The sequence below is a fragment of the Ctenopharyngodon idella genome, chromosome 17, assembly GCF_019924925.1.
Source record: "Ctenopharyngodon idella isolate HZGC_01 chromosome 17, HZGC01, whole genome shotgun sequence".
NCBI lineage: Eukaryota > Metazoa > Chordata > Actinopteri > Cypriniformes > Xenocyprididae > Ctenopharyngodon > Ctenopharyngodon idella.
In genome coordinates this window covers 29,258,345-29,284,101 of record NC_067236.1, presented here as the reverse complement: position 1 = coordinate 29,284,101, position 25,757 = coordinate 29,258,345, and the positions used below count along the sequence as shown (strand labels likewise).

Sequence of the window (25,757 nt, the reverse complement as noted above, 5' to 3'; positions counted from 1 at the left end):
TAGGAACGCATGATATTTCAGTATGATATTAGTTATCAGATATTTTTATTCTGTGGAACTTCAGTTTCATGTTTTAATTAATCTTACTTAAAATGTGTAAAACGTGTTCCGTTCTCATTGTACTTCCTGAGCTCAAACTCAATAAGTTGAGTGGCTGTAACAAAATTTAAAAACTTCTATTTGTTGGGTATTTCCCAAAGCACCACGTTAGTTTACTCCGAATAACAAGCCTTTTTGAATGCCTTAATTATGGGTAAAGGTGTTATTTGTACATATTTAGATATTTAATTGGGGACACTCGTTTCCCCTATTTACATTTGGATTAACAAGTGCGCAAATGTAATCTTTACACTTAAATATATCTTTAGCAAATCACAAAATGTGGATCCATATTTCATACTGTGTTGTGATGCCTAAATTCACTTGAAGCATTTAAAACAATTTATTTTTCTAATGTTTTAGTTAATTAATTTAGACAAAATAGCATAATTTTATACTAGCCATTTATCGGTTATCAAGCATAATATTAAAACTATTTATAAAACCGTTAGTTCATGTCCTTGATTCTGATTGGTCAATAGCTGTGATTTATTCACGATAAAACACGGCTATGACCGCTTCACCAAACGGTTCTGTGTATCACTACACAACACCCTTAGCAACCACTCTTAGCAACATAAACTGTTTGTTTTCTCATGACTGACAGCGTCAGTCCGCGTCTTGTTCTGTATTCACAACAATTCAGTCTTTTCAATGTAAGTCTTCGCTACTGACTGACACACTCATAAAGACAGTATTTGCCGCCATCTAGTGGCGTAATAATGTAACTTCTGTTGCTGTTCACGGCGAGGGACTATTTTTTTCCGGCGGAAGGAAGGCTTTTACTTCATGAAAGTTGCATTGATACATATTTTTGGCTTTAATATTTGTATTGTGTGGTAACCGTTTTATAAAAGCAATAAGGTACTCGAAGGCTAGTGCTGTATCGTGAATAAGTCACGGCTGAAGCAGTCGTGTCGAGTCACGTCGTGCCTAACAACGCCCTTCAACCGTGACTTACTCATGATACAGCATAAACTCTCGTACCCTGCTTACATAATGTTGACCAGCACTTTAATATTTCTGGAAATTACACTTTTTGTCCCCCAGATATTTCTAAGTTTTCACGATTGTGGTAACCATGAAGTGTTAGCACAGAAAACAGAAACTAAACCAGCATTTTTCAGTGACATCTTTATTATTAATATACATTATTTCATCAGACCATTTATTTTTAAGGCATGAATTGTTATTTGAGGAAACTATAAATATATACGCTACATGGACGGTTCTCTGGACTGAGTTGTTGGATTTGTCAAGTTACCTAGGTCTTGTTTCAACAATATCCTATTCACAATATATACTTAGTATACTTTCTATATATACAGTCTGACAAATTTGAGGACCTTTCATCAACTACCTTCAATTTAAAAAAAAGCATCATAACAATCCTGAGCACCTATAATCCTATAAGGCAGTCTCATTGACTTTTTACCTATGGGTTCACAAAGGCTGCACACTTACACTGTACCTGAAATACAGACTCAACTTCCTCTTCAAAATATAACCAGTGGCATGTGCTGTATCCTTTGCCATGCTTCAAACAAGTTTCAACTAAGACAAAATAGATAACCACAAGGCTACTGCGGTTACATATCAAAGGAAACACCCCCTGAGCACAACAACAGGAAGTTGAAAACAGTCTGCAGGGGAGGAAGAGAGTGAGATGGGAAGATCAGATGACATCATGAGGAGAGGGCGACTGGTTGGGTGGCTGCTCGCTGCCTGGTGGGGAGGGTCTGGGAGGCGGTCCAGGGTGGAAACTGTCAGGTGGAGGTCTTGGTGGCAGATAGCCCATATGTTGAGGGAGCGGCATTGGAGCTCTGGGAAACATCCCAGGGGGAAGTGGCCCTCGCACTAGAGGAAATGGTACTAAAGGTTATCAGTTTGTACTAAGATACAGTTTCAATATAAATTAAATGTGTAAAAAAATAGCTGAGTAAATATATTTCCCAATAAATATGATTTTCATAAGTTAAATTAGCTTAAAATGCACTTTCGCTTTGTCTTTAAGCTGACATTTCAACAAACATTTCAACTTACACAAATGGAAAAAATTAACTTACTGCCAATGGGGGGAACTCCAGGCCCACGAGGGAGAAAGAACTCCGGAGGTCCATAAGGGCCCCTGTGTAGGAAACGTGGGTCCCTAGGGTCCATCGGTGGAGGTATTCCCATCAACGGGGGACCAGGAGGAGGTCCCATTCTTGAATCTGGGTCAGGGGGCAATCTCATGTCACCAGTCATCGAGTGAGGTCCCTGTGAGAAGACACATTTCAGTTATGGCTATGTACAGAAGCTACATCTAGGGATTTTTCTCATCAATCAGAGGTTTACTCACATCTCTGCTCTCATTCTCACTGATAGATGAGCTGTTTCTTAAAAATGATGGATCTGAAAAAAAGGAGAGAGAATAAATACTTTAAGGATCTGTGAGACGAGCTCCCACTCTTACATTTTCATTTTAATTGAATTCTTAAGGATTGCTGAAAAAAAGTGCTCATTCATGCGTTGATAATGCAATTTACATGAGCTACATAAAAACAAGCAGCAGGGAGTTTCTGCCAATAATGGCACTCTGATTTACCATGGGAATATGGAGCTCAGTTCTTCTCTATTATTTTCTATGTTAGGCTTGTATATACGAGTCATATGGGTTATTTACAGTTCTACCGGTACCAATGACCTTTAAGAGAAGCAGAGCAGAAGTCAAACATATAGTGAAGGAGGTCGGCTCACCTGATTTGTCATCAAAGTATGGCTCAGGAGGAAGTGGAGGTCTATGAGGCAAAGGACCCATAGAATACGGACCTGGAGGAGGCCTCCTGTATGGCAAACCTGGATCTGGGAGAGGGTGACCTAAACATAATAAACATATAAAAATATTTATGTATTTATTTATATGTAATTGATTAATTGTTTTATTTATCTTTATATTATTTATATACTGATTTTATATTTTATATATCACTATCATTTATTTTTATCATTATTATAACTAAACGCTAGAGCCTTTTGAATGCATTTTTAATGGGATAGATTAAAATAATCATGAACAAAATGAATATATTTATTTTACAACAATATAAATTCAACAACTTAAATTAGTGTGTGTATGTATGTGTATATATACAGTATCTCACAGAAGTGAGTACACCACTCACATTTTTGTAAATATTTTATATGTGACAGCACTGAAGAAATGACACTTTGCTACAATGTGAAGTAGTGAGTGTACAGCTTGTATAGCAGTGTAAATTTGCTGTCCCCTCAAAGTAACTCAACACACAGCCATTAATGTCTAAACCGCTGGCCACAAAAGTGAGTACACCCCTAAGTGAAAATGTCCAAATTGGGCCCAAAGTGTCAATATTTTGTGTGGCCACCATTATTTTCAGCACTGCCTTAACCCGTCTTGGGCATGGAGTTCCAGTAATCCATGTCTTCAGCAAACTGTTTGCGGGCTTTCTTGTGCGTGATCTTTAGAAGAGGCTTCCTTCTGGGACGACAGCCATGCAGACCAATTTGATGCAGTGTGCGGCGTATGGTCTGAGCACTGACAGGCTGACCCCCCACCCCTTCAACCTCTGCAGCAATGCTGGCAGCACTCATACGTCTATTTCCCAAACACAAACTCTGGTATGCCCGCAAACATGTGCAATCAACTTTTTTGGTCGACCATGGCGAGGCCTGTTCTGAGGACTGTACCTGTCCTGTTAAACCGCTGTATGGTCTTGGCCACCATGCTGCAGCTCAGTTTCAGGGTCTTGGCAATCTTCTTATAGCCTACGCCATCTTTATGTAGAGCAACAATTCTTTTTTTCAGATCCTCAGAGAGTTCTTTGCCATGAGGTGCCATGTTGAACTTCCAGTGACCAGTATGAGAGAGCGAGAGCGATAACACTAAATTTAACACACCTGCTCCCCATTCACACCTGAGACCTTGTAACACTAACGAGTCACATGACACCGGGGAGAGAAAATGGCTAATTGGGCCCAATTTGGTTATTTTCACTTAGGGGTATACTCACTTTTGTGGCCAACAGTTTAGACATTAATGGCTGTGTGTTGAGTTATTTTGAGGGGACAGCAAATGTACACTGTTATACAAGCTGTACACTCACTACTTTACATTGTAGCAAAGTGTCATTTCTTCAGTGTTGTCACATGAAAAGATATAATAAAATATTTACAAAAATGTGAGGGGTGTACTCACTTCTGTGAGATACTGTATATATATAGTACTGAGTAATAAAAATTAACTACATGTACTTACTATAGGGTTAGGATTAGGTTAGTTGCATGTAATTATGTTATTAACTACATGTAACGTGTAATAAATACTGTAAAATAAAGTGTTACCTACATTACAAGTAAAAACAAAATGAAAAATATAAAATAATGAGGAAAATGGGTAACACTTTACAATTAAGTCTTATTTGTTAAGATTAGTTAATGTATTAACTAACTTGAACTAACAATGAGCAATACATTTGTTACAGTATTTATTTAAATGTTAATATTTAGTTAAAAATCCAGCTGTTCATTGATTGTTCATGTTAGTTAACAGTACATTCACTATTGTTAACAAATACAACATTTGATTTTAATAATGTATTAGTAAATGTTGAAATTAACATTAACTAAGATTAATAAATGTTGTATAAGTGTAGTTCATTCTTAGCTCATGTTAACTAAAGTAGTTAACTAATGTTAACTAATGAAATCTTATTGTAAAGTGTTACCAAAAAAGCATATATTTATTTATAAAATAAAAAAAAATAACACTCATTTATATTGTTAAACAATATAAATGAGTAAACTACTAGAACCTTTCAAAAACATTGTACATTACGGTTACACTTTACTATAGGGTTAGGGTTAGGATTAGGGTGTGGTTAAGGTTAGCTGCATATAATTATGCACAATTTATAGTAATTACTATAGTAACTACATGTAACATTTGTAACAAGGATACTAAAAGTCTAAAAGATGCAATGGTAATGATGCACTACACACAATGTAAAACAACCATGTTGGTATGGCCATGATGATAATGACATTAAAAAAATACAGTGATGTCCTGTGCTATTCATGCCTGTAGTATGAAATAACTAATCACTGCACTGAATACTTAGTTCACGGCCGCTGAACCGACAGTATTAGGCCCACCAGTGAGGAGCAGCAGGGGGCAGTGGGACAAAGCCTGACGCACTGGCCAAAAACGCAGAAACGTCTAGAACAAAGAAGGCCCAGTTCTGTGACTCTTCAATGAGCTGTGTGGCTGAGTCAGCGCTTCTCAGCGACCTCTGAATAACTGAGTTTGAGCTTCAGTAACAGAAACACCTTTATTTGAGCCTCTCACTTCACAAAGCTAGCTATATTACAGGCACAAGACAGATAAATGATTGGTAATCATAAATAAATAGCAAACTGATATTGAAATGAGCAAATAGCCTCATTGGCTGCATATTCTACATTTCAGTCCATTTATAATATAAGTAAAGTTTCTTGTGATATAATCAGTTTCACACAACCATTTCCTCCCTCTCTCTGATTGTCATAAATAGCGGTTTTTGCTATACTGTACCTTTAAGACTATGTAAATGACCTGTTATGGTTGGCTAACCTCAGCGTGGAGAAAGCTACTGAATACTCAATACTGACATGTAAAAATGGGCAGTTGTTAAAGTGCTCATGGTTCTTCCATCAATAATTCTTTACTTTTGAGAGCTAGCCAAGTATTTCCTCCTGCTACAGGACAGTTACAGCAGTGGGAACATCACTGTACCTGGAGGGGCGGGAGGGCCCCTGCGTTCCCTGTCCCAGGAGGGAGACAGTGAGCCACTATCAGAGTGAGGGCCACTGCGCTCAAAGTCTGGCCCACCACTAGGGGGCTCTACCAGGCCTCGGGATGCTGATTATGTGACAGTGAGAGTGAAGGAAGATGAATGGAGTGGAGAGAGACAGCACATAATATTTGAGGAAGTTAGGAATGGAAAAGGGAGGAAAGGGAGACAACCAACAAAATATGAATGAGGTAATAAAACATGAATGGACTCATCTATATGCAAACTTGGGGAATGGTTTGCTGCCCACGGTTTAGTGTGCATTTTGTACAGCAAAAACGGCACTGGTACGTCTCGAGTGTTTAATTATTAGTGATATGCAATTTAATCAATTTAATGTGCCCTTTCTGAATAAAAGTATTAATTTCTTTAAAAAAAATAAAAAAAATCATACTGACCCCAAACTTATGAGCTGTAATGTATAGGTAAATGTTAAAATATCACACTTGGTCCCTAAGAACAACCATACTAAAACCACAAAGCAAAGCAAACCATGAGAAATCAGACCTGTTACCCCTAATGCAAACATGTCTAATGGGAATAGGATTCATGCATGTGACACAAACACACACACACACGCATGCTCACACACAAAATATAGCTAGTCAACCATGCTAAACTAAAGACTGAAGAATAAATCACATTATTCATACTAGATAGGAGACTTTTTCAAAATTTAAAAGAAAAGGATTTGTGTAGATCACCTCTGCCTGGACCCATAAACTGGGGTGAGAGTCGAGGGGGGCCGTCCATTAGTGTAGGAGGGGACAGGAAGGCCCGTGTTTCTGAGGATGGTCGGCCAAGAGGAGAGGGTCCATATGGAGATCTTTCACCTTTGAGATGGGGAAATGCATCTCATGTTTAATACCATTTTAAACATAGAGATACATGTACTATGCAAGGGAAATGCAGAGAATCTGACCTCTAAATAAAGGTCTGCCCTCTCGTACATCCTTTTCAAGAATATCGACTTTAAACTGGGCATCAGTCAGCCTGCAATTGTAAACACATTAATATATGGATAAATACTGCTTCTCTTGTATATAAAACACTAAAGTAAAGTACTCTCTAGCCAAACTCACTTCTGGCGGAGATTTGCGTTTTCTCTCTTGACATCAGCCAGGTCTCGATCCGCTGCCCTTGCGGCTAGCTATAACACAAGAATAAAAAGAAACACAACATACATCTGTAAGCTACTGACGACTGATGTGGATCAAACTTAAGTGGTCTGAAAACAACTTACCCAGTTATCATGAGCCTTTTTCTCATGAGATGTAATCTGGTAGAAAAAAAAAAGAAAAATGCATCCAATAAATATTGATTTATAAAAACAGGATATTATAAATCATCAGTTTCTGAAAATTTTAAGATTACAGCTTTTGAATCACTCTCGCAATTCTTGATGTCATATGCCAAACGGACTGCGCAGCACGTTGGCTTTTTTAATTTGGTGTGAGATTTACTTAGGCAGCGTGAGAACGTGAGACAGAGTGTGAAAGCGTGTGTCTCATGCTAAATGTGTGAGAGTTGGCAACCCTTTACTATATATGTATAATATGATGATCCATCTATCCATCCATCCTATATTATATCATAATGATATCGATATGAGGATTTTGTCTCCCCCTAATTCAAGTAAGGGTGCTCCGATTAACAATTTGTCTAATGCACAGCTAAAATTGCTTCTCTACATTCACCAGTCTAGCAGTTCTACCAGGTGTCTGAAAAAGACAATAAATTAGCAGAGACATTACAATGACAGCAAGAAATTAGGGCTGTGACATTTTAGTGCATTTCTTTCCTTCTCAGCAGTGCGCATTCATTCCTCCCTAAAAGCCCAAACCATCTAGATGAGTTATTGTCATAAAATACAGTCTGCTGTTGCTAAACTGTAAGATGTACTCAATAATGAAAAGACTTATTAAAACTGCATTAAGCCACGAAAGTGTACAGTGGCTTCCTGTGTGTGCACTCAGAGATGGAGTGACACACAGACAAGCGCAGTGAACTTTGAGCATCAGGTTCACACCTACACAGAAATATGTCCAAATGCCCAGCTTGGTGAGTATTCGCTTAAACACCATTGGTTATGTCTTAAGTGAACATAAACAGCTGGGAAATAAGTTGCATGTAAAACAGTATATGAAATTTCTGTCATTTGTACTCACCCTCTTGCCGTTCCACACCCATAGGACCTTCGTTCATCTTCAGAACACAAATTAAGATATTTTTGATGAAATCCGAGGGTATCTGATCCACATAGGCAGCAACATCATTGTACCTTTTGACGTCCAGAAAGGTAGTTGAAAACATGGTCGACATGACTGCAGTGGTTCAACCTTAATGATTTGAAGGGACAGGAATACTTTTTGCATGCAAAAATAAAACAAAAATAACGACTTTATTCAACAATTTGAACCGTTGTCATACGTAGTGAACTCAGTGCAGGCTTCCCTGTTTACGTCCGAATGCCAACTCAGTATTGGTTGAAGCTGAACACGTGAGCAGCATGACCCATGCATAATAATAATGAGCTGGCATTCAGCCGTAAACAAGGAAGCCTGTGCTGAGTTCACTATGTATGACAACGGTTCAAATTGTGGAATAAAGTTGTTATTTTTGTTTTGTTTTTACACACAAAAATTATTCAAATCATTAAGGTTGAACCACTGTAGTCACATTGACTATTTTAACCATATTTTTAACTACCTTTCTGGATGTCAAAAGGTGCAATGATGTTGCTGCCTATGTGTGGATCAGATACCCTCAGATTTCATCAAAAATATCTTAATTTGTGTTCCGAGGATGAGCGAAGGTCTTACGGGTTTTGAACGACATGAGGGTGAGTAATTAATGACAGAAATTTCATTTTTGGCTGAACTAACCCTTTAAGATTTTTTTTTTTATTTATATATGAGTGTATTTTAAGTAAATGTTGTATAAAAATATATATATAATAAACATTGTGTCATGGGTATGATGATAATCAGGAAACCAGGCGACTGAAGAACCTTTACTGCTATAAATCATGTAGAGAGGCTGTAACTCTGTAAGGCATTCCAAGTGTGTCACCTGATTCTTATAAGCCTGTGAAGTCCGGTCCAGTTCCTCCTCTAGGTCTTTGGCTCGCTGTCTATTTAAACATAGAGAAAGAAACTATAATGTAAACTTCCTGTTTTGGTGAACGTCCATCTTGCATCATGTTTCCTGCCCTTCTCAGAGCACATTTCCTTTGATTTTATCACATACTCAAACATACTTAACTTGACTTCCTCATGTGTGCTAAACAAGTTGCTCTCACCTATAAGTGATGAGCTCCTCTGCAGTGAGACTGATCTTTTTGCCTGCCTTGTTGAGCTTCTCCTCCTTCTGTGAGCGCTCCTTCTCCTCCACCGTCAACATCCTGACCAGAGTTTAAGAAACAATTGAATTATTAGCATCACTGCAAAGTGCAAAGACACTGAGTAGAAGATGAAGTTTGTGTTTTATGATGAAGTTTGTGAGCTTCTGTGCTCTGGTCCAAACCTGTGTAGTTTGAGTTCATTCTCTTGGTACATCTCTGTCATGATCTGAAGTTTCTGCTGGAGTTTCTGGCTTTCACTAGAATAGTTGGCACTCTCCGACTCCAACACCTCCTTCTGCTCCTCAAGTTGTTTGATCCCCTCTGAATACAGAGAAACAAGAAAACAAGTCTAATCTTCATTTCGAGTCTAAATGATAGTGTTTGATATAATCAGGCCAAAGCAAATCAGCTCCACCTGTATTGCTCATCACAATACTTGCATAGCAGGTGCTTTCCTAGAAAAAAAAAAAACTTGTAGGAAAGATCTGCTGACCATTTGCTTTTGGTCATTCTGAGTCAGAGCAAGACTGAAAAGCAGAGGAGACCGTGCTTTTGCAGTTGCTGCCAAAAACTCAGGAATAATTTGCCTCTGTATGTTAGGCATGCCCAAACATTGTCTAAATCTAGACTTAAATCTTATTCTTATCCTATGGTGTTTAACACAGTACAAGAGCTGTTAAATGTTGTGTGTTTTATGCGTTTCACATGTTTTATTGTGACCCTGTGTTGTACAGAACTATGGGAAACACCAACTGTTTTCTTAAATGCACTTTATAAATAAATTTGAATTTGAAAGCAAATACACAATGTAAGATGCAAGATAAGAATACAAATCAATCGGAAACAAAATCATAAGGTGCCTAATGTATGAATGGGTTACATTGTCTTTCTACAACCAATCAAAACTATTTTAATCAACAAAATAATATATCAAATTAAAAGGTTCATGCATCTTAAAACCTGTTTAAGCTCTTGTGGAACCAAACGGCTTACCATGGAGATCTTCTTTGGCTTTAATTTCATCTGCGAGTTTGGCGAACACCCTGTTTTTGTCCTCCTCCATGGACTTTAAGTCTGCACTCATCTGTGACAAAGAGGAGGATTCTATTAGTATTCTGGATGTAGACAGGTGTTACATCCTTGTGCTTCAAAACCTAGAGAGCTTCCATCCTAGACAGCATGTTTGGAAGTCATATTCGCTATTTAGGTGGTTCACTATTTTTGAGACAACTAGGATGTGAGAAGGAATACCTTGGCTGCTTCAATGAGTTTCTGTACTTTTTGCTTCTTATGGAACTCTGCAAACATAACACAATTCATGAGACGATACTTCAAGACCTGACTTAAAAACAGACTAACAATATTCCCAAGTGAACCACAAGAGTTTAACCTGAACTGTCACCATTCTCAGTTCCAGCTGTATTAGTGCTGCCATCAACGCTGCTCTCGTCCTCAGAATCCCAATCTCGCATCTTCAAAAGGCACTCTGTCAGTGACTGATATAAGAAAGAACAAAGAAAAACAGATTTTTAGAAATGCAGTTTTACTAACAATGCAGTTTTGGGCACAAGACTGTGTGGACAGACCGATATATCACTTTGTTTATGGATGCGAGAAAAGTTTGATTACATATTGTAAATAATATATTAGGGTTGCACGATTCTAGATGATTTGCGAATCACGATTTGTTTTTTGATTTTTTTGTTTAAAATAGAGATCACCCACTGGTGTAATGATGTAATTGATACAATCTTTATTTGTTACTTTCAAAAGCTGATTTACTCTATTTTGATTGTTTATATTCAAACTATAAAACTTTTATCCCAGTTATGATTTGAATAACTATAACAGAAATAATGATACTGTGTGGTTGAAAAGACTGTTTGTGAAGGTGTTTCATACCTATACATAACAACTGCTCTCTATGGATCAGCAGCAGCGCCAACAAAGATTTAAATGTTTCGCTGTGATTGTACTTGTCAAGGGGTAATAGACAGCAAATTGTTGTCATTTAGGAATAAGATTGTGTGTTTAAATCGAGATTGTGATCTTTTAACGATTAATCATGCAGCTCTATAATATATTTATTTTCCACAATTTTGTGTACCTTTAATTTGATATAATTACTGTACAGTACTGTTACCATTTTTTTAAAAAGAAATTAATCATTTTATTCAGCAAAAGTGATAGTAAAGACTTTCACATTGTTAAAAAAATATTTCAAATAAACGTTGTTCTGTTTTCAACATTGATGATAATAAGAAATGTTTCTTGAGCACCAAATCAGCATATTAGAATGATTTCTTAAGGATCATGTGACACTGAAGACTGGAGTAATGATGCTGAAAAATTACATTTAAAAGGAATAAATAAACATTAAAGGAATAAATTATATTTAAAAAACAAATTACAATAGAAAACAGTTCTTTGAAGCTGCTGTCTTGTGTCTTCAAAATGTACAAAAATTATCTGCTTGTTAAGTCGTGACGTAAGGAACGCCGTTTCTGGGTCCAAGCCTCAACTCGTTTCACTTGAGAATGCCATCTTGATGGTCGTTTATGAGCGCTATTTATTCATATTAAACATTTAACATTTTAAAAAGTTAAACATTTAAAATACTTACAGTCTACACAACAGTCTCCGTGCTCACAATGTCACAAACATTAATATTTTAATGATTTATAAAAGATGAGTCACTGTCTGGCCATGGGATTTTGGTATGGAGATAAAGGTTATGATTATAATTTTTTAGTAGTATTACACCACATTGTGTGTGTATATTAGCACCGTTTGTTGTTTTCTTGTGGTATGAGATAGAGCGTTTGGACCCGGAAGCAGTGCCGCGTGACGTCAGACTTAACAAGGCGAATATAATGAGTGAGTACATCATGAATCCATTTTCCAAACCGTGTTTTTGTCCTATCCTGAATCACTATGGTACACCTATAATAAGTGCTTATATTCTGACTATTTTAGACTGGTTCGGGTCGTACCACTGCGGAGTAGCACAGTACCTGCGTGACTCGTCATAGACATAAACAGCGTGAAGTAGCTCTGACTACAATGTTCTTTCACAAAACGCATGCAGTTTTGTTTATTAACTGCTAGAGCGCCAAAAGTTACAGCCTGCAGCTTTAAAATTGTTATAATATTTCACAATATTAAGGATTTTACTGTTTTTTTAATTTTTTTATAATAAATAAATGCAGCCTTGGTGAGTATAACAATGTCTTTCGGAAACATTTAAAAAAAAAATCTTAACAACTTCAAACTTTAGAACAGTAGTGTATATATTGGCATCGGCACATGTCAGTGATAAACCCATAATAGTCAAATTCTAGTCTGGTGTTGATGTGGTTTTACCTTGATGCGTTCATCTTTATTAGTGCAGTCCTCCAGCATGCCAGAATGAGATCTTTCACACATTTTCATCTCCTCCTCCAGCTCACCGAGACGTTCACCCCAGCCCTCTGCTTCTTGCACCAGCTGTAGTGGTGATGGGTATATATGCACTCATGGTAAATAAAACGTCTTGCATTACAGTGATGGTAAATCTTGAAAATATATCAATTGTTCCTCTCCAAACTAAACACAGATCTCACCTGTGCTTTACTCTCAAGCAACATTGCATGCTCTTCTTTGGCTGCCTGCAGGTTTTTCTGTAGTCTCTCTGTGTTGATCTCATGGATCTTCAGTGTTGTGTTGTCCTGCACATGAAAATACATTTAACAGTATAGAATAACAAATGACAATTATTGAAGAAAATGACTGAAATATGCATAGTTAATACCTGTTCTAACTGTGACTTTCGATCCTTAGCCTCCTCTTCTAAATTACTTAAAATCTGTTCGAGTTCAGCAAGCTGTAAAGCAGATATAAAAGCAGTTAAGACAGATTTAAGCAACATAACGTGCATCAAGCATGAAAATCAGTCTATATAGGGTGACTATTGTAGTATGGATATGTAAAGGGAGTTTATGTGTGAGTAGGTCTGTGTCTATGACAACATTACCTGATCCTCTTGTTGTTTTCTTGCTTTGTTTTGTTGGGACAGCTCTTCTTGTAGCCTCTTAATTTCCTTTTTCATCTGAGCATTTGATTGTTCAAGTTTCTGTGATGCCACCTAAAGGGAATATAATTGGACAAGAGTCAGGTAACAAGTAAAGTGGTCAGGGAGACACATTTTTTAAAGTGCCCCTATTATGCTTTTTCAAAAATTACCTTTCATGCAGTGTGTAATATAGTTATTTGTACATTTAAAAGTTTTAAAGATCAAAGTGCACAACAAATAAAGTTATTGTCTCCTAAAAGAAAGAATCAATTCTGAACTGCCAAAATGAGTTGTCAGCCATTCCAGTCTCATTTCCTGCATAATGTCCGCCCATGGTCTTTATTGGCTGCTCACGAACAATGTCTACTTTGACCTACCCTCAAACACTGTAGTTGTAGCTGAGGTCTGGAAGAGTTTGGTCTGTGTTGTCAACACGACAACGGGTGAAGATTTGGGCTCAAATTGATACGGTAAAACCAATGTTACTGTTTGTTTCACTATATAGTGCTGAGGAAATAATTCAGTAATGGGAATTTTGTTTTCGACACGTACTGCGGTAGACCAATCACAACAGACTGGGCCATCTGACCAATCAAAGCAGGCTCTCAGAGAGGAGGGGTTTAGAGAGACTGGATCCTTGATCAAGCCATTTCAGACACTGTGATAAGAGAGGTAATGTATATTACGAGAAAATGTGTTTTTTGACCTTGGATGCATGTAAACCTATTGTAGGAGACCTCTAAAACAAAAACAGGTAAAATAGCATAATAGGGGCACTTTAAACATTAGTGGATAAGTAACTGCATGTTTTTTTTCAGACAGATGAGTTGCAGCTATGCTTATTTAAAAAAAATAAATTCACAGACCTAATAATTAGTTACAATGAGTACAATGAAAATGTCCAAAAGTAACAATTCCTAAAAGACATATTGTTGAGAAACCAACATTTAAAGGAAAAAAAAAAAAAAAAAAAAGACCTTTACCTCTACACTGTCTTTTTCTGCAGCTTGAGCAGACACGCCATTGTTCTGCAGTGCGGACTCTAGTTTGTCAAACTGTTGAGACAAATAGACAGCATTGTTTAGAAAAGGGGTTTTCAGTCTTTTAGATGCTACGGGCCCCAAAATATGACCATCCTCATGCAAGGCATCTATATAGTTTTTGTACAAAGACCCAGTGTGTATTGTGAAAAATATTATAAATATGTTTAAAATATTATTCTAAAAAAAGATTTAGTTAGGTCACTATTAAGTCAAATTATTACTTTTTTTCTACTCATTATAGTACTGTACTGTTAAACTCATTTACTTATTTATTTGAATTTATTTATTGATTCACCTTTTTTATTTGTTCTTTTTAATTTTACATTTTTACACTAAAGGTTTCCACAGACCCCCTAGCATTCCCTTATGACCCCAGTTTGAAAACCTCTGGTTTAGAAAGACTGATTCAGGACAGTACATTCATGTGTATTAAGTGTATAACATGGCATTTCTCACCCTCTGTTTTACTTCACTGAATGTCTCCAGCACCTTGCACTTTTCATCAAGCAGTTCAGCCACTTTATGTGCCATTTGCTTCTCTTTACCTGTAAAAAAGCCAACAGCCAGGATCAATTGAGAGCGGACAGTAAAATCAGTTAAAGAGATAATAAGGATAGGTTTAAAGCAGAGCGCCAATCAAATAAAGAGATGGGAAAACACTCACTTGCATATAGTCGACTTTTGACCTACAAACAAAACAGAAATTACTTTTTTTAGTGAAATGATGACATTCATAAAGTGTGCACATTTTATTGTGATTCTTGAGCAGAAATGCCTGACTTACAGAATGAATGAACCTGCAGCTGAACAGAAGCAGTGTGAATAAACCTAAAAATCCAGTGAAAACCACAGCTTCCCATGGAAGTCCATATAAGTCAGGACCAGGCCTGATATCATCAGGAAGTGAAGACACAACCTAAAACAGAAGTTAAACAGTTATATTGATTCTCAAGAAAAAGGAAAGTATAAAATATAAAATTGTACGAGCTTTAACACTATCAGTCTCTTAACTGTCTCTCTGTCACACACACACACACACACACACACACACACACACACACAGAGTGAACACAAGCTTTTAAACAGGATGTACTATTGATAACCTAAAACAACTTTCTCATGTTGAGATGGACACAATTTTATTAGTTTCGCATAAACTTTTATTATTATTTATTAACAAATCACATATATTGGCCTATTTGCAAAGAAACTATTTTTTTTTTTTACTTTACTGTTACACCACCTCACATTAAATTAAAATTATTAAATTAAAATAAAAATACAAATCGTATAAACGACTCTAACAACCTACCACCGTGTTTTAAACAAGATTTTTTTTTAAAATATTTATCATTTTTATAATCTCAGACATTCTTATTTGTCATTGACCAACAGTAATTAACCAAAACCAATGCCACTGTAAGATGAAAAATAACGATATGCAGTACACCATTTAAACCGTTATAAACTAGTAAATAAAGTCAGCTGTTGTCGATCTTTAAATAAATACCACGATAATATAAGATGAAATGAGTAACGAACCAGATGCATCAATGCTAACCAGCCATATGCCTTAATATAAAGCAGTTTACACATCTAAAAGCCAGTATACATCTAATAAATTATGTGTACTATGATAGTTGACTTAAAAGAAATATATATGACACCTGCTGACAGCTGCCACACACACACTTAACGCTGTTTCATCATTCACACACTGACACATACATCTTTGATTTTCTCCACCGCGAGTGTGTAGTAAATCTTCGCTGCTCCTTTCATGTCAGTCGCTTCCGTGACGACCGACTCGGCCTTAAATTCTTCTGCCATGATTATATTCAGACTGAGTTATTCTGTATTCTGTAATCTGTTAATTTATCTGTTGTTGTGCCATGGTGCCGGATGCCGCTCTACTCTGACTGCTAGTGCGCAAAACTGCGCATAGAGGAAGAGCGCACTCTTCCTTTTTAGGGGGATTCTTAACGCATAAGATCTTGTGTCGCTAAAATTTAAATAGGACACCAGTGATATGTTGTATTGTTCTTTGAAAGACAAAAAAATACGTATTTTGTTCATATAAACAGCATTTTGCTTTTATGTAAAAAACTGTAAATTCCACAAAAACAAATGAACACCCCTATAAGGGTCATGGTTTCTTCCAAACGTCACCAATTGCTGAATGCCACAACGTTACGTTCGAGTTTTAAAGTGACAGACCGGCATTGAGGAATTAGTCAATAAGCTTTCACGAAAAAAATGTGTTTGTCGTGGGCTGGTTATGAAACGTCTATAGTTTCAAATGTGGGTAAGTATATTTCATTAGTAGGTGTGTCAGTTAAATATACCTCGCTCTATAAACAAAGTCACTGAACCACAGACCGGTTGAGCAGCTCAAGTCTTTTCTGGATTCGCCTCATCTCAAAATTACTACTTAACTTACTTGTGCGTCTGCATTACATTTTTATGTATGTATTACCCATTTAACAGATTTTATGGGTTATTTAGTTTTAGAGACATTAAAATCATTAACTTGGCTTGAGTGCAAAATATGACACTGTTTGGCGACATGTCAAGACAGAAAATATAGTCGTCGGCAGTTTCCACGAGGTACAAAATATGAGATGAAACGCTTTAAAAACATATTTTGAACAAATAGTGACTTCAGAAATGCTTATAGTAATCCCCAGCAGCAAAATATTATACGAGATAATCAGGAGATAAATATATGAACTTTTAATTTGGTTACTGTACATTTACTGTACATATAGGCTTGTTAAAACACTGATTTAGGTGATTCTATAACATAAAATAATCATCGTAATTAAAAAGTGAATAATGAATAATAATATTACTAAATGAATTGAATATCAATTTAATAATTTAAGTCTAAATTATGACAGATACAGACATTTAAGGTGATTAATCTTTTTAAACACTAGCTATCACATTAGGTTAATTTGTCTCACAGCAAAATAACAGGATTTATGACTTTAATATGTAAAAAAATATCAAAATGTACCATATTTGTTGAATGTGCCAGTTGTCTTAAAGAAGCAGGATACATTTATACACATACAGTATTTCACATGAAGGCCTACCTTGTCCACTATAGATGCAATTTCATTAACTGTGACTTCAACAAAAATCGCCATTTGGTAAAATTGCCATTCACCTGTCAAAAAGGACAAAACTCTTTTGTATGTTTTTTCCATTTATCATAAGTGTTTACCATTTACCATGTATACTATTTAATAGGGTGAAATGTCATGCCTCAAATGTAATTTATTCATAATTGTTTTGAATAACAGGTGGATGAGTAAATTATGACATAATTTTCATTTTAGGATGAACTATAAAAAAAAGTGATTACCGTTCTGTGATTCAACTTGCTCCTCAGAGATCAGACCATGGTTTTGGGAAGTAGCTTTCCTGATTTCAGAAGATATCCAATCCTCATGCTTTCTTATTTCCTGCTCATCAGTCTGAACATCCTCCACATTATCTATATTCGCTGAAAGGTGCTTCTCCTCATTGACTGGCTCATTTTGAGGATTGCTCGAATCATTTATATCAGATCTGTCTTTGGTAACTTGATTATTTTTTAGCTCTGTTGAGGAGATTAGTGTATTCTTATTCACATCTAGACATGCTTCATGAACACAGTCATCTTCGCTGATCCCTGTGATGAAAGAGAGGGAACATTATAGAAAATGGCAACTTTTACATTACCGTAACTCAAAGAGTAAAATCACAAAACCAAGATTTCCCATCAATCACAAATGCAAATGTTTTTATCCCATGCAATATTATGAAATCTATCATCTGCCATGCTCTTAAGGAGTTATTTTTTTAAATGACCAGTTCGAATCATCAGTACCTGGGCTTTCTACACTGACTTCTGTTATCACTGGTGAATATTTCTCTCTTAGAGTAGATAAGAGGGTAAACAGTTTTTGTAGTGCTGGATATTCTTTAATATTATTCTTGCCAGGAAAACCGTTATCTTGTTGAATATGTCCCAATTTTGTGTTCATCTTCATATGGTACTCCAACAGCTGTTCAAAGTCACTGAGTTCATCAAGATCTTCATTATCTTGACCCGCATCAGTGTTTCCTATTTTGGAATCCAGCCAAGATAACTTGTGGTCTCCAAATAAATCTAAAAGATCTTGAATATTCTGTTCGCTCAAATGAGGATATAAGTTTGTATATTCTTTAGAAGTTTCTGTAGAATGGATGAAAGTCTTTTTGTCTTGAATTTCAGGGCTTCCAGTCTGTTCTTCATCACCCTGTTTCTCTTTATCTTCTGACTGCACCGCCATGTCATTATCTTCTTTTTGATCCCAGGTGGCACCTGTGTCGCTTTCCTCCCTTTTCGTGACACTTTCTGAATCGGTTTGATTCTTATTTGCAGTGTCAGTCTCCTCTTTGTGTTCAACACTCTGATTTTGATCAAGCATATTATTAATATTGCCATCCTGAACTGGGTCATTCTCCGAGAAGAAATCATCTGTTAATTTGGTTTCTTCTGAAGAGGTATAGTCACCTGAGTCTTCAGTACTAATGACGTTAAGAATTTCATCAGTGTCTGCATTTTCTGGCAAACTGAGATCATGACCACCATCTTCTGAATCAGGGGATCCATTAGATGTGTTTAGTGATGGGCTTTTTGTGTGAGTTTCCTCTATCAGAGTCTCAATTGTGATTTGTGTGTCACCCTTTAGCTCTTTTGTTTCAAAATAATTCTCTGTAGGTTCAGAAACTCTACCTAAATCCTTTCTCTCTCCATTTACTACAACCTCATCTGCATTTTTACCTTCTGAATCAGTATCTTTAACAATACTTGTACCTGCTGTTTGTATCTCCAGTAACACATCATGCGAGTCGCTGGTATTATCCATCTCATCATCTGTGGCGTTTAGGGCTGAATTTGACTCGAGGTCTGAATGTATATTTTCTTCACTAATAACAGCTAATTCATCTGTTCCAAGAGTGGGAATACGAGAAGTTCCTTCATCAAGAGGGCTTATTTTTGTGTCCAATTTATGTTTACTGCTCATTTCAAGAGCTTCTGAATCTGATAACTTCTCTTCATGAAACATGTCTTTTGATAATGCTTCATCTAATTGTGCCTCACATCTGTCCATAAATAAGTCATCATTTCTGTCCTTAACTAACTCATCATTTCTGTCCTTAACTAACTCATCATTTCTGTCCTTATCTAACTTGTCATTTTTGTCCATAACTAACTCATCATTTCTGTTCTTATCTAACTTGTCATTTTTGTCCATAACTAACTCATCATTTCTGTTCTTGGCTAACTCATAATTTTTGTCCATACCTAACTCATCATTTCTGTCCATAACTAACTCATCTTTTCTGTCCTTAACTAACTTATCATTTTTGTCCATAACTAACTCATCATTTTTGTCCTTAACTAACTCATCATTTCTGTCCTTATCTAACTTGTCATTTTTGTCCATAACTAACTCATCATTTTTGTCCATAACTAACTCATCATTTTTGTCCTTAACTAACTCATCATTTCTGTCCTTAACTAACTCATCATTTCTGTCCTTAACTAACTCATCATTTTTGTCCTTAACTAACTCATCATTTCTGTCCTTAACTAACTTGTCATTTTTGTCCATAACTAACTCATCATTTTTGTCCTTAACTAACTCATCATTTTTGTCCTTAACTAACTCATCATTTCTGTCCTTAACTAACTCATCATTTCTGTCCTTAACTAACTCATCATTTTTGTCCTTAACTAACTCATCATTTCTGTCCTTATCTAACTCATCATTTCTGTCCTTAACTAACTCATCATTTTTGTCCTTAACTAACTCATCATTTCTGTCCTTAACTAACTTATCATTTTTGTCCATAACTAACTCATCATTTTTGTCCTTAACTAACTCATCATTTCTGTCCTTATCTAACTTGTCATTTTTGTCCATAACTAACTCATCATTTCTGTTCTTATCTAACTTGTCATTTTTGTCCATAACTAACTCATCATTTCTGTTCTTGGCTAACTCATAATTTTTGTCCATACCTAACTCATCATTTCTGTCCATAACTAACTCATCTTTTCTGTCCTTAACTAACTTATCATTTTTGTCCTTAACTAACTCATCATTTCTGTCCTTATCTAACTTGTCATTTTTGTCCATAACTAACTCATCATTTTTGTCCATAACTAACTCATCATTTTTGTCCTTAACTAACTCATCATTTCTGTCCTTAACTAACTCATCATTTCTGTCCTTAACTAACTCATCATTTTTGTCCTTAACTAACTCATCATTTCTGTCCTTAACTAACTTGTCATTTTTGTCCATAACTAACTCATCATTTTTGTCCTTAACTAACTCATCATTTTTGTCCTTAACTAACTCATCATTTCTGTCCTTAACTAACTCATCATTTCTGTCCTTAACTAACTCATCATTTTTGTCCTTAACTAACTCATCATTTCTGTCCTTATCTAACTCATCATTTCTGTCCTTAACTAACTCATCATTTTTGTCCTTAACTAACTCATCATTTCTGTCCTTAACTAACTTATCATTTTTGTCCATAACTAACTCATCATTTTTGTCCTTAACTAACTCATCATTTCTGTCCTTATCTAACTTGTCATTTTTGTCCATAACTAACTCATCATTTTTGTCCATAACTAACTCATCATTTTTGTCCTTAACTAACTCATCATTTCTGTCCATAACTAACTCATCATTTTTGTCCTTAACTAACTCATCATTTCTGTCCTTAACTAACTCATCATTTCTGTCCTTAACTAACTCATCATTTTTGTCCTTATCTAACTCATCATTTCTGTCCTTAACTAACTTGTCATTTTTGTCCATAACTAACTCATAATTTTTGTCCATAACTATCTCATCATTTCTGTCCTTAACTAACTCATCTTTTCTGTCCTTAACTAACTCGTCATTTTTGTCCATAGCTAACTCATCTTTTCTGTCCTTAACTAATTCATCATTTCTGTCCTTAACTAACTTGTCATTTTTTTCCATAACTAACTCATTGTTTTTGTCCATCACTAACTCGTTATTTCTTTCCATAACTAACTCATCATCTTCTTTCGAAGTACCTTGGTCATCCTCAGCTAATTTATTTTCATTAATATATTCTGATAATGCATCCACATTCAGTTCCGAATTCACATCTGCATTTACACTTTGACTAATTGTGACAAATCTGGACAAATCCGAAACATTTGATTCTTGTGTTTTTTGATCATGTAACTCATAATAAATATCTGTCTCTGTGCTAATTTTATCATAATCACTTTCTTGCTGTTTGATAGTGTCTAAATTGTCTTGATCAGACAGACTTTGTGTCAGCCTGTCCTCTGAAATATCATCAGATGAAACAGTCCGGTTGGAACAGTTGGTTTTGCTCTGAATAACTTCATCAGCTGAATTATTTGCAGACTTAACATCATCATTTTGGGTGTTAGATTCTTGAGAAAAGACATCTATTTTTATAATGTCATCACTGTCTTTTAAAGTCATTGTTTCATCGGATAGTGCCTGAGTTTCACTAATTAAATCAACATCCTTTGGGGTTGATTCTTGCTCGTCAACATCAGACATTTCTTCCTTTTTCAACTTCTGTTGCTCAAGAAAGTCCTCCTTACCTGAATCTACCTCCTTTGTTGACTTTTCCTCATCACTTTGCACATCTCGCATATCTTGCTCCACCTCTCCCTCTAAAACATCAGCATTGTTTGCACTTTTAACTTCTTCATTTGAATTATCTGCTGACTTGTCTGTGCTGTCTTCTGTCATACTAGATTCTTCAGTGCTATCAAACGCAATGCTATCTTTTGTTTTATCAGACAGCGACTGAGTTTCACTAAGTACATCATTGTCTATTGGGTTTGAGTCCTGCTCATCAATATCAGTCAACATTCCTTCTTCTTGATCCTCGTTATTATTTTGTTCCTCATCAAAGTCTTTCTTACCTGGATCTTCTTCCTTTGCTGTCTTTTCCTCATCTCTCTTTACTACCGTGTCTGCCTGAAATGGAAGTTTAAGCACTGATGTCAGACCGCTGACTGAAAATATAGACTGTGAGCTTGATTCTGACTCTTTGGTTTCAATGTTCTCAATATTGGAAGCAAATCCAGGGCTTCCTTCCTCAGACAAACTTTCTTTGCCTCCATCATCGTCAACTGGTTTAGTTTTCTCTTCTTTGTAAAGGTTTGTTATTCTGTTGTACATGTTGCCATGCCACCCCGTCTGTTCCTCTACTTTTTCATTGTCTGATCTCATGTTCTCCATGGGACCATCCTCATTCTCCACACTGTCATCTGGGTTGTTTTCATCTCCCTGTATTTTGTCATCCACATCCATTTTCTGACTGGCGTTAAGAATGCTTTGGTCCTCCATGTTTGTGTTTTCATCTGCCATCTCAGCTTCAGGTTTAGTTGCAGCTGGAGTATTGTCTTCACTAAAGCCCAAGACATCTCCACCCATACTTGTCCAGGAGCTAGACTGCTGAGATGAGGTGTCTTTATCATTTGTTGGGTTCTCAATAGTGTCAGTCTTTCGATCCTTGTTTCCAAATCCAAAAGCATTGGTCAGTTCACCCCTGATCCAACTAAATGTTCCAGAGTTCGTCTTCTCCTCCACGTGGTTCTCCTCAATATCCATCACTATTTTTCTGCTTTTGAAGGATTCTTCACTGCTTTCATCCTGTGGTTCATCATTGCTTTGTTCATTCCTGCCAAACCATCCACTAACAGCAGAGCCTATCCATGAAGACCCACCTTTTTCTGTTGTCTTGGGGCTGTTTTGATCAGAAACATCTTGAACAGAAATCTTGCTGGGTTCATCCTCTTCTCTTTCAGTAGGTTTATCATGGACTTCATTGATGTTGGTTTCTTGGGTTTCTTGTGTCAAATCTTCTAGATCATCAAATTCAGTGCTGCGCTCAATGACTAAACCATTTTCATCAAAGCAGATGAAGTCATATTCCTGAGGAGAGAATTTATGATTAATATTTATGTTCTTGGTAGACTCTTTTCTAACCAAATCAGCATACATGGTAGAATTAATTCTGTCAGATTCTGTCAATATACACCAGGTAAGTTGAGTCAGATTCTGTACACTGTAAAAAGTGAAAAAATTATCTATTTCGACTTGATGCGTGCCTCAAAGATGTGAAGTAACAAAATAGTGACAGATCTTTTCCTCTGGATTGTGACTCAGGTGAAATGGAAACCTTTCAGTAAACAGTTCATATAAAAAGAAAAAAAAATGACATTATTTTCTAAGTTTAAAGAACATTTTAATAATCTTAAAGGGTTAGTTCACCCAAAAATGAAAACTCTGTCATTAATTACTCACCTTCATGTCATTTCAAGACTTTCGTTCATCTTCGGAACACAAATGAAGATCTTTTTGATGAAATCTGACAGCTTTCTGTCCTTCCATTGACAGCTACGCAACTGACACTTTGACGCTTCAAAACGTTCATAAATGAGATTGTAAAACTAATCCATGAATTGAGCGGTTTAGGCCAAATTTTCTGAAGAGACTCGATTGCTTTATATGATGAACAGATTGAATTTAGTCTTTTATTCATATTTAAACATTCATCAACTCACACATCAGATATGGTAAACAGAAGCTGGATTAGTTTTACTATCTCTTTATGAACATTTTGAAGCGTCAAAGTGGTAGTTGCGTAGCTTTCTTAGATTTCTTCAAAAATATCTTTATTTGTGTTCCGAAGATGAACGAAAGTCTTACGGGTTTGGAAAGACATGAGGGTGAGTAATAAATGACAAAATTTTCATTTTTAGGTGAACTAACCCTTTAAAAAAAAAAAAAAAAAAAAAATTCAATTCATTTCATTTCCATTTCATTTCACCAGAAGACTAAATTAGGACATTTTGATTAAAATTTACATGGTAATAAATAAATAAACAGGGTGAATTTCATTTCGTGATGTCATGAATTGTTTTTGTTGCTGTAACTGATGTATTGTATAAGTTGATTTGATTATATTAAATAATATTTTCAACTTAAAAACAGTTAATGTAGATGTATCACATGAAGCATATTTTGTAGGTTATCTTACAAAACTTTATTTTTTAATTTTTTTCAATGTACATTACCTGGGTTGGCACCTGGATTTCCTTTTTCTCATCAATAAACAGTTGATCAACTTTGATGGCATCTTTTGGGAACAATCCGACAGCTTTTCTATCTGCAAGATGTATATTATGAAAATAATAAAAATATCATGTTTTTATTTATCAGTAAACTTAAAAAGCTTAAAAAACATTAAATCCATGCATGCATATTTTTAATTCATCAACAATTTTATTAAGAACAGAACCAGAAAAGAGTAGACTCACACTGCCTGCCCAGAGATCATTTCTTTTTCCAGTGAGTTTGTAGTAAACAGTGATCATTTCCCCTTTTCTGAAGTTTAGAAAACGGCAGTCTTTAGAGCTATGGTCTCTCTGTGCCTCCACACGACTTATCATGCCTGAAGTAATGAGAAACGGACAAAAACTCAAAGATAAGAAATAATGACAATAACTTGTACATGAATCAGCTAATATTTTGCACAAAGCCATAAGATGAACAGGTAAACACACACCGCAATTTTAGTCTAATCCTTTCTTTTACAGTATTTGAGTATAAATGATGAACTTACTTTCACATTCGGGGTCCCCACATAATTTGTAGTCTGAAATCAAACCCAAACCGTGGTGTAAGAAGCCAAAGACAATATGAAACAAAATGAATGAATGTACAGCAGCCATGTTTGGATTCATCCAGCAATTTCCTTCATCTTAGTAGATCATGTACATTTCCAAATCCAATAGTCAGAGGGATAGACAAGCTAAATCCCAGCTAAATGTCATTCCCTCTGTCTTGTCAAAGAATGAGCCAATCTATGGAGATCACATTCTGACAAGCTGAGATTGGATTAGAGGTTACTGTTAGTAAATCATTAACATCACCACACGCCACATCACAAACTCGCATTGGACAAAGCCACATTCGAACTGATAAGGTTTCACAATGTTAGACTTCATGAAGCAGTAATATTTTTTTACTTTGTTTGGATTTTACTTGAGATATTATAGCGAGTAAATGACTGTTCACACCAAGGATGATAACAGAGAAACAATATTGGTGTATCACTTTTACAACGTATTTTCTTGCTGATGAATGATAAAAACGTTGACAGCAAATCAGAAACTGCAGTGGATGTTTAGATTAAACAGAAAGATACCGAGTTTTGGTGCAGACGCTAATTATCGTTATAGGTGTGAACAGGCCTTTAAATGATCAGTTCAATCATTTAACTTAGATAAC

General features: G+C 35.9%; 1 protein-coding gene across 7 annotated transcripts; it reads right to left on the bottom strand.

The window, feature by feature from the left end:
* Positions 1-1,216: 1,216 nt before the first annotated feature.
* On the bottom strand, positions 1,217-24,627 carry ctage5 (CTAGE family, member 5). Of its 7 annotated transcripts, none has more exons than XM_051868084.1 (27): positions 24,542-24,627; positions 23,189-23,396; positions 17,756-18,064; positions 17,484-17,557; positions 15,170-15,301; positions 15,050-15,071; positions 14,842-14,930; positions 14,326-14,397; positions 13,304-13,414; positions 13,082-13,153; positions 12,894-12,998; positions 12,655-12,777; positions 10,682-10,787; positions 10,543-10,589; positions 10,285-10,375; positions 9,474-9,612; positions 9,250-9,351; positions 9,021-9,081; positions 7,192-7,227; positions 7,031-7,098; positions 6,871-6,941; positions 6,653-6,781; positions 5,891-6,016; positions 2,839-2,958; positions 2,441-2,493; positions 2,166-2,358; positions 1,217-1,956 (listed from the first exon to the last, which is right to left on the bottom strand). In XM_051868084.1, the coding sequence occupies exons 4-27, from the start codon at positions 17,535-17,537 to the stop codon at positions 1,775-1,777; spliced, it is 2,304 nt and encodes a 767-aa protein (XP_051724044.1). In that variant the 5' UTR covers positions 17,538-17,557; positions 17,756-18,064; positions 23,189-23,396; positions 24,542-24,627; the 3' UTR covers positions 1,217-1,774. The 7 variants fall into 7 exon arrangements, with proteins under 7 accessions (XP_051724044.1, XP_051724039.1, XP_051724037.1 ...); XM_051868079.1 differs by lacking the exon at positions 24,542-24,627 and adding an exon at positions 18,263-19,558 and having other exon boundaries at positions 19,727-23,208; XM_051868077.1 differs by lacking the exon at positions 24,542-24,627 and adding an exon at positions 18,263-20,350 and having other exon boundaries at positions 20,447-23,208.
* Between the last annotated feature and the right edge of the window lie 1,130 nt (positions 24,628-25,757).